At 40.1% G+C, this 10,000-nt stretch overlaps 1 protein-coding gene and 1 long non-coding RNA gene across 2 annotated transcripts in view; both read left to right on the top strand.

Annotated features, from left to right (window-relative positions):
* Positions 1–2,323, top strand: part of LOC138051865 (uncharacterized) — a 2,988-nt gene extending 665 nt beyond the window's left edge. Inside the window, exons 2-3 of the long non-coding RNA XR_011132933.1 lie at positions 874–1,003; positions 1,091–2,323. This is a non-coding gene — a long non-coding RNA (uncharacterized lncRNA). The remainder of the gene's footprint in view (positions 1–873; positions 1,004–1,090) is intronic.
* A 2,315-nt stretch (positions 2,324–4,638) lies between these two features.
* LOC138050398 (eukaryotic translation initiation factor 4 gamma 3-like) lies at positions 4,639–8,489 on the top strand. The gene is made up of 4 exons (XM_068896728.1): positions 4,639–4,686; positions 5,350–5,434; positions 6,779–6,925; positions 7,742–8,489. Exons 1-4 carry the CDS (start codon positions 4,672–4,674, stop codon positions 7,918–7,920), a joined length of 426 nt encoding a protein of 141 aa, XP_068752829.1. The 5' UTR covers positions 4,639–4,671; the 3' UTR covers positions 7,921–8,489.
* Positions 8,490–10,000: the final 1,511 nt, after the last annotated feature.

Below are 10,000 nucleotides of genomic sequence, written 5' to 3' on the forward strand. Positions count from 1 at the left end.
ATGATTTCATCGTTGATTCATTCCTCACGGGAACATTAGAACCCACAAATGACCAGCTCCCAACGTCAGTGGCTTCATAGCTCAGTTGGTTAGAGCGTTGGTTTCAAACCCCGTTGAAGTCCTGAATTTTTCAGGCTTCTTTACGCAATTGCAAAAATTGCGTTCATAACTGTGAGGATCATAGCTTCACTTGATTTCATATCCGCAGTTCGTATATGATCCATTTCATATATCATTTCATAGTAAAACAAAACAATTTATAATTACTCTAGGTTTACAATGTACATGTATAATAAATTTTCATTTTCAGCTTTTCAGTCCTGAGAGCGAGACTTAAGACTTGACTCTGTTTAATGCCAGACAATTTTACTTGGGGTGGCTTCAGGGATGAATGGGTTAACATTGAAAATTCATTCAGAATAGAAAGCTCACACCAAGTGGAGCAGTGTTTCCAAGTGGAGCAGTGTTTCCTCAAAATGACCTAAAACCATTCAAGTTATAAAGTAAGGATTCAACTGAAGAGGATTACAACTCAATGAAAAGTGAAAAGTGAAGGGATGTACGAAACCAGCATGGAAGCAAAACTATTCTAATGATAATCCGAAAATAGTGACCCCAAAACTTTCTGACAATCATCCAAGTCTTGTGCTGAGCACGAGCCCACCCACTCGCTCATGAAATCTGGCGAAGATCCAGTACGACAGGTAAACCATGCGCAAGAAAGTGGTCGGCAAGGTTAGTGTCGCTGCGTGCCTGGCGGCTTGCAGCAAGTACAAAATCTTGCAGACATGCAGCCTTTAAAGATTGAGTTCCCTACTTTTGAGCACAGTTATTTCCTGCCTTTAACCAACATTTCTCACTTTGACTCCACAGCAGCAGGGTGGACCAGGTGTCATTCTTGCTCCACAGGTTGCACCACCTGACTACTGTGGGTTGTCCTGGTTTGCCTGTTTGTTTTGCTGCTGGCCAATAGGAATTGTTTGCTATACTGAAGTCAAATCAGGTGTGTTTCACATTTCATGAAACAGGGCATTTCTTTTTTAGTATTGCTGTCCAAATATTGAGACTTTGAGGTTTGTTTCATACCTAGACTAGAGATGCAATTTTACGAGGAGACATGGTGACTGCCAACCAATTGAGTACGGAGACGAGGAAGTTAGCCAACCACCGCAATAGTGTTTGGGGTTATTATCATTGTGGTGGTCTATGATTATCCGTTTTGCAGTGTATTCTGCTCTGTAATTTTGAATTAGAGTCCAATGGAATAATGCTGAAGTATAGAAAATTAGGTTTAACTAACTTGCCTTTAGATTCTTGTGGGTACCATTTGACTAGTATGTATTACAAAAGCTGGTGTCTTGTTGACCATCAATTAAAGTGCTACTATGATAAAAAAAATTCACTTCCTTTTTTCCTTCACACCTGACTGGCAAAATGTTGTGCTTCGAATTTTATCCAAAGGCTGTTTGCTTTGAGTGCAAGTTTTTGATTTCACGGCCGCCATTACTCATGTTCAAGACCAACCGATTGGCCCTCAGAGGGTTGGATTGATGATAAGATGACATCAAACACTCACCAGGTTAAAACTGCAGCATGTAAACGCAGATTATTATACATGCAAAACACGAGTTTAAAAGTCTGAAAGCTCGAAACTCCCATGCTGCAAAATAATTAATTTTAGGCGCGTGCACACCAATTGCATTTTTAAACTAGCGAGTCTTTGACGTCATCTTATCCTCAATCCAGCTCTCTCAAGATTTTGAATTAGTAATGTGGACCATTAATAAGGAGAATTTCACTCAAAAATAAACAGGTGTCTTTTTTAAATGAAGGCTTAAAACTTCCGTCACTTTGTGTTCAGTTTACATAGACAGTTTTGATTTTTGGTCATAGTAGCACTTTAAGTTACCTTAAAGTTAGTACTTTAACCCCACTGACTCCTAGGAGCGAGTCTTAATAGATTTTAAAGTGTACTCGTCAATGCGTTAACAACATTCCACTCGAAAACGTTTCTAATCAGTCGTGATGACATTTTGCACTTGATTATTTCAATGTCTCTGAATAATTTTGTTGAAATCAGGATCACAAAATATCTTCCATGGCAGTTTTGAGGAACATTTTTACCTTAGGAATCTCTGCTGGTGTTACCAGCACGATATATCATTAGATAATACTTTAGTGATGTGTGTGATTCCAGAATGAATGCAAGTGCAATGCATTCTTGTTTACTTGATTAATGCTTCTGCATTTTTTTTTTGCATTTAGTTGTGCTGCAGCAGTGCAGTTATGGTAGAATAAACAAATGCATCTCTTTTGACTGGAACATACTGTACTTGTTTTTTAAGGTATTACTTATTATACTATTAATAGCTTTTTGTTTAAGAATGCTTCGATCAAGCATCCTGTGGAATGCAAAATACATGTTACGATGTAAGCTGTTACATCAGCAAATTGCAATAATATTCTGAAAAGTTCTGATAACGTCAGGCTGTTTTTGCTGGCTTGCATGCCCTCATACACCACTCTCAAGAAGTCATTTTGCTTGCAGCTGGGGTGGCATCTGCATTCAAGTATAACTGCAAGTCAGACATGGTTTGTGTAATTGATTGTACATATAACTGACAAAGTTAAACTGCAAGACCCCATGTGTTTTGACCCTTTGTGCTGGTGTCTTCATCAGGGGTGATAAAAGCTGCCACAAGACTCCTTTGGGATTCACTTCCAAGTATCAAACCTTTTAATGAGATGTAAAAATAATATCTTCACTGCCATAGGTTCAATGCATTAAATGCATTGCAAGCCTGCTAATGTCACTTCACATAGACTTGCACTAACCCTTTCCCTTTTAAGGTGATACTTAATGAAGAGTTTACTCTGTCAAACACCAGGCAACTTCTACTGTGACATCAATCAGGCCTCTTCAGGGGGTGAAAGATAACATCGGATCTCAGTCCCCCCGATGAAAACTCACAGTACTTTAATTAGTACTGAATAGGCAACCACATTTACAAAGATTTACTGTGCACTCAAGAACGAACTAAAAAATTGTTACAGTAGAAACGTTTGATTTTGTTAGAAAAATTTATGTTAAATGTGTCATACACTTTATAATGTAGGTGATAACGTGCAGGTATAAACTAGCAGGAAGATTATTTTCATGGGAAAAACATGCTTAGATGTATGAGTTTCAAGCATCTAAAAAAAAAAGGAAGTCAGTAAATTCTTTAATAGTAGCCACTTGTCTCTTGAAAACCAAATAACAATATCACAGAAAATGGAATGTATTATCTATGGGGTTAAAATACACAATGTCACTAACATTTTGAGCCCAAAGTTACTTAAAACTGTATCATCCGTATGGTGGATGTCTTAAGGTTTTTTTTTTTTTAAAAAGAACGACTGATGTTTTGAAGCAATCATAGCTAAGAAGAGAGAGAAAAGTCAAGAAAGTTAGCATCAGCGTTCTGTATTTACCTCAACTTATAGAGGAACCTGGCAAAATTAATGTCTGCCTTGTGTTAAGACACAGCAATGATACAGCGTACGAGATGTTCAGTTTTTTGTTTTCACACAACTCTTCCTACGTTTGACAATCAACATTGATACACAGTCCTGTAAGTTGGCAAAATTCAGTAGTAAAAACTACTGTCACAATACAGTTCAACAACTGCAACAGCTTGTACATACTGATCTTGTGTGTACAAGTGAACATGGAACAAGAAATCGTTTTCTGTTCCAATCCTAATTTCTTTTGTCATGTACAGTCATGTCCTTGAGGGAAAGCCTAAAAGGACGATTCTCTAGCCGGACTTTGTTCCCTTTGAAGAAAGCTTTCCTGCTAAGGCTGCCATAATTTAAGCTGTCCATCTTCACTATATGTGGAAATCAAATTGTTGTGTGGATGATGTTCTACCCCAATCACATCCTTGTCATGTACCTATGGAAATGTGCAACAGAGCAAAAAAAAAATTATGGCACAGCCACATAAAGTGCACTAAAATAAATAGAAGATATTACATGGCTAGCTGCGTATGATATCAATTTTATCTTTGGAGTGCCGATAGTATCTCTCATGAGTGAGCGCAGTGAACCAGTGCAAGATGCCAACAGCACGATACATCCTAGAGGGTTGGTTCAATAGAACCGTGCTGGGTGGGGAAAACTCGCCGGTTAATTATCACTTGACTTATGCAGCGTAGTTTGAGTTCGAAGAAGCGGTCTTCCACACCCAACTTGTTTGGAATAACATGCGAGGAAACATGGCGTTCTGCAAAAACACGAACCATCGGATCGGCCAACAGCTTTGTGCATACTGAGGTCCTGCAAATCTCTTTGAACCCCCTTTAGAAGGTGAGCGCCATACTCCTTAAATTTCTGCTACCCACTCGCCTTGTGTGTCGAACATTCTGATATTGTAAATCTTAACTTTGGTATCGTGAGAAAGATGTGGGAGACTTTTCAACCCGTCTCTGAGTATTGTAATACAACAACAAAACCAATGGTAAAATGGATGAATTTTGTGTTGTTTTCTTTAAAAGAATATCGAATATGCCTTGGGACCGTCACCTCCCTCACAGATTACTGGTTCAACCAGTGCACATTCAGCCAATGTAGAAGAAGAACTTAGGACTGTCATATTGAAGAGAAAAACGAGCGAAGAACGAAGAAGTGATGGACTGGATTGATGTAAGCAGACTTTTTTCTGCCCGCAGAAAGTAATAAAGGTTTCGCATAGTTCAGATCACTTTTGAAAAAATGTTGTTGGTAAATTCGCGATTTCTTTGATTGTTACTGAAAGGAAATTTGCTTAAGGAGTCTCGAACCAGTTTCAATGCTTCCAAGTGATGCATTATTAGAAGGATCGGCCCTTGAAACCTTTCGAGCCTCCTTAACTGATTTCTTCACCAAAAAAGAAATTGCGAGAAGTCTCTAAGCTAGTCTTGGATTGCCTCCGGACTTCAAAGCGGACTACAGCCTTCCCGTCTTTTGTGGGAGATTGGCGTTAAAATTTGAAGTACCCGATTTCCAAATGCCGATTTATACCTTTGGAGACGAAACTCTCCACTCCTCAGTAGGAAAAGGAGTAGCTCATGTTTATGATGCCCCCTTAACTAACGATTAAATGTGCAGATTTTTTTTCAACTACAAGCAATGACAGACCTGATCAAAATGAGCTGAAGCTGTAATTTGAGTCGCAAGTAGAGAAATATTTTCGTCCTTGAGTTCTTAGCCTTTCAGTTGCCGGAAACTCTCGGCATTCTTGTTGGCGCTAACTTTTAAGACTTAACAATCTAAAGCACAAAAACTGTTATAGCTAACCACTCGGACTTCTTTATTTGCTTTGTTCAGAAAAATGTTTTCCCCTCGAGCACGAAAGAATCTCCCTTCATTCGAGCCTTGGTCACTGTTGTTTGTGAAGGAGCGTTGTATGAAGGTAATTGTCCGATATATTGTGTGGGCTTTGCCTACGTCTTTAAAGTATTTTGTTAGCCAGAGATGCGCACCTTGCTTTTCTCCCCAAGGTCAACATCGCCTGTTTATAGGAAATCAATTAATGTCACAAAGGGTCCGTAAACTCTTCCCCTCAGTCAAGTGAAGATCAACAGTTGGCCTGACCTTAACCTCTTCTCTTCCCTGTAAAAATAGAAAAGGTTCGATGGCACGCTCTTGCTCGTCGTGGTTCTGTAGTATTTTCTCTCACATGTGAATGAATGCATAAACTGTACCTTGGTGGTAAATCATTCGAACTTGTTAGTAACCGGAAGGCCAAAAGGTCCAAGGCGTGGTAGAAGCACTGGAATGCTTCTTTATATCATGTGAATGTATCTGGAACGTATTTAACTGTACCGCACACCGGTGGCTCAGTTGGTTGAGCATCGGGCTCCCATGCGGGAGGTCGTGAGCTCGACTCCGGCCGGACCAACACTCAGGGTCTTAAAATAACTGAGGATAAAGCGCTACCTTTGTAATTACATCCGCAAATGGTCAAGACTTTCAAGTCTTCTCGGATAAGGACGATAAACCGTAGGCCCCGTCTCACACCCTTTAATGTTCACAACCCGTGGGACGTAAAAGAAACCCACACACAATTCGTACAGAGTAGAGCATGGAGCTCCCGGTGTTGTGGTTAGGCCTCATTTCATTCATGTGTCGCTCTAATGGACTGATAGTGGCTACTAGTGGGGCCTATATATGCTGATGTCGGATCTCACCCATAGATCCCTTGCTTATAAAGCGCATTTGAATATGTCATTAGAAAATCAGCTATATAAATTCATTACCATTACCATAACGTGCAGGATCAGAGTTTTGTCGCCTCACTTACTACCTTTCGAATTTGACACCGTGCCGTATTGACATGTTCCCAAGTCTAGTTTCATTGTCCCCTCTCCCAATACCTTGCCCCTTTAGCTAAGTGGTAATTGATAAATTCTTATCTAAACAACTTGTTCAGTAAAAAAGAAGTCAGGTTGTCTTGTGCTGAGGATTATTTTTCACAATCCCTTTCATAGCTAGAGCGTGTTACAAAACGTTGATTTGGTCACGTAGCGTTTTAGCAGTAGAAGGTCAAGAAAATCAGCAAATTACGTACCGGTCGTCTAAGGAAGAAACGTAGTGTTTGTTACGGCCGCTTTCCATGCAGGAACCAACCATGTACCTAGTTTGCAGAGCTGTTAGGAGAGATGAGATGCTTTGCTTTGTAAAAAACTGAAATGACTATAGTTATGCCTTGAGCACAACAAATTCTTTGTCTGTTTTGTCTCTTATTTTTTTCCAGATGATGAAGGCTCTTGGAAATGCAACGTTGATGAACTTAAGGAAAGGAAAAATCTGCTTCAAAAATATATTGATGCCAATACCAGTCTAGAGGTTCAAGCTCTTTACGCGGTTCAAGCGCTCTTTGTAAAGAAAGGTCATCCTCCAGGTACGTTGTTACTCGATTTTCCGCTTTTCAGCCTTATTTTCTTCTTTGTTAAAAGTGGTTTGTTTCGTTGAAAAGATACGAAAGCGGGGTTAACACTCGTCATCTGCTCTGTAACAATAGAGGAAGAAGCCCATTTGGACAAATTTCGGGTCAAGTAGTATGGCTGGACAATTATCACAACCTAGTTTAAGCCCCGTTTCATAAAGATTGCTCGTGTGACACGAGCAATCTTTATGTGGCAATTGTTGTGACAAATTTAACTTGCTCGTGTAGGCCAGGAAATTTGGCCAATTTTTATGTGACAACTGTATATGCTGAAAAGAAAAAAAAAGAAAACTAGCGGCCGACAGCGGACCGTATTGTAGAATACGGCTCGCAAAATTGACCAATCACAGCACGCGTACTAAGTGAGAGATACAATAAAATGTGGTAAATTCCTGCCTCTCAGTGAGCGTCGTTAAAAAACGACCCGGCAACCTCGCCTTGTTTCTGCTTTATTTCTGCTGTTCAAAGGCATTGCTGACCCTTTTCACTGGGAATTGTTAACAATTATTTATTGTGCTATCTACGCGATCAAATATATTTGCCAAAGAAAATTGTCACAAAAATTTAAATTGCTCGTGTAAACAGGGTTTAATTTCCTGGCTTCCACGAAACTCGTATAACTTGGTCATAAAACACCCGAACTAGTAATCGGATTTTTTACGCGTTCGTCTGAGTCTAAAAGTGATGTCGGCGTGCTGTACGTTGCTTCCAAACGTATAGACACACCGGAGAAACTTAACCCGATTTTGTTTTTTCTCTCGACTCTACCAGGTTTTGTGAAGTCTTACTTCGATAGCTTGTATGACGAAGATATCATCTCGGAAGAATCATTTCACACTTGGGAAAGCAGTTTAGACGAAGAACCCGGCAAAGGTGTAACAGTCATGGCTGCTTCTGAGTTCTTCCGTTGGCTTAAGAGTGCCCTTGAAGAGAATGGCGAAGGAAGTTAACAATCTTGATAAACTAATAGCGAATGGAATTCCATTTGTGAAGGAAATTTAGGAAAAAATATGAATCGGGAATGAATTTTCTCTGGTCAAGTCTGGATTAACTTACAAGGTCTGATATCCAGATAGCGGAGTGCTCCTCTGGGAGGAGGTATTTATGAAGATTCGTGTAAGGCTCACGAAACTTCCAAAACTAGTGCAAGGCCCGCCGAGCATCTCGTGGCAATCGCTGATCATGACTTCGAACGAGTCGCTTTCGGTTGGCTTAGAAGTTGTTTTCGGGATGTAATTGTTGCCAAAGCAAATAAGCAAGTGCCTCGGATTTGTATGTCGAGTCTGTTTCGCTGGTACTCAAAATGTAATCAGTTTGGCAGATGACAAAACTCCGAGCCCGAAGCCAACCCTGGCTTCACCGAAGAATTGAAATGTTGGCCCCCACGGCTGGCACACACGCACAGTTGTAGACTGTAAATACCACAGAACAAGACTGTAATAATTATTATGGAAAGAAGAGAAAGAATCCTTATTTTGTGCCTCAGAAAAGAAAATTAATAAATTAATTAATTAATTAATGTTTGAATGGATATTTCAGCTATGCAAGGGAAGTGTTGGAGTTTTCTTTCCGGTGTTGTCAACATGATCAGTGGTGGTCTGTCGTATTTCTCTAGCATTTAGTAGATAATTGCGGGCAACGAAGGAGTACGAATTCTAATCCGGTCAGTAACATCTTCTCAGTCACCAAACTTCGTCAGACACCACGCAATTCTGAACATCCTCTTATTTCATTGGACTAATATAGGGTCCAGCTCTTTTGTGTTCGATTTCTGAACCACCCAACCAACCAACCAACCAACCACGAGAGCCGTTGGAACAGCTGCACATTGCCCCAAATTCGAGATTCCCAGGGTCTCTCTTCTCTGCCTCCTTTGTCGTTGAGAAGATAGACCCTGGTTCAGGCTTGTCACGTGGCACTCCTTGACAAACATTTTCCTTCTAGGGTAGGCTTTTCGTTATATTTTAATTTTGCAACTAAGCGAAAGTGTACAAGGCATCTTTTGAATAAATAAGCTTTACCTTACAATGCAAGTTTAAAAAAAGTCAAAAGAGCTGATGATGTGTTCCTATAGGAGGTGAATCCCCACAAAAGCGGTCAAGCTTTTGTGACCGATAACGCCTCTGATGTCTGTGGTTGCCGAAATGTGCCAATGTTCGAAAATGTTGAAAAATGCGTGCCGCACGTGCAGCACGATCACTTTGGTTCTTTGAACCAATAATATTACTGCTTTTTGGCGTTGACGTTGCCGTAGCCGTCGTCGTTTCTTGAACTTCCTATAGTCTTCTATGACGTGATCAAGTTCTGCATCAGTTATGCTTGAAAACTAACTAAGACCTTCAAGACCATGATCTGTCAAACGTCTGTGAATCGTAGAACGAGAAACATTTAACATTTTAGCAATGTGAGTCCAAGTGAACCCAAGCTCTCTCAATTCTTCCAAAATAGCTGGTGGTATAGCAAGGGTTGGTCTCCTGCATGCGCTCCTTTTACAAGAGGGCTTAGTGCCTAAATCCACAGCACTGATTGTCCTTATCTCAGTCTCAGCAAGTTGTTGTCACCAGTATCGATGAATTTTGCAAAAACACTTGCCAAGCTCAAGAAGCAATGACTGTCGTTCATCAATAGTAGTATCTGCCATGACAAGAATAACAGAAAGAGCCATTTCAACGCCATTAAATACATTGCCTGCGATAGGATAGGTTACGTCTTCACATAGTTAATAGAGGGGAATTTAACCCGACAAATTCAGGCTTTATTGTAGGTCCTTGTTATTTTTTTGACGTTGACCGTGCACAAAACACAATAGTTGTTTACTCCGTACTGAGGAACTAACCAATAGAAACGTGTTGGTTACGTAATACATGCATAGTGTATGAGCGCAAAACAAAAGATTGTGCACGGTCGTGGACTTTCCAACCTAACTTTTGGCATCTTTGTTTACTCCTTTGGTGTTTGCCGATCTTCAGAACCAGTCCACTGTATTAACTATGCTCTTCAGAATCTATTTCACATTTATCCAATAAATTG

The sequence above is a fragment of the Montipora capricornis genome, chromosome 6 (assembly GCF_036669925.1).
Source record: "Montipora capricornis isolate CH-2021 chromosome 6, ASM3666992v2, whole genome shotgun sequence".
NCBI lineage: Eukaryota > Metazoa > Cnidaria > Anthozoa > Scleractinia > Acroporidae > Montipora > Montipora capricornis.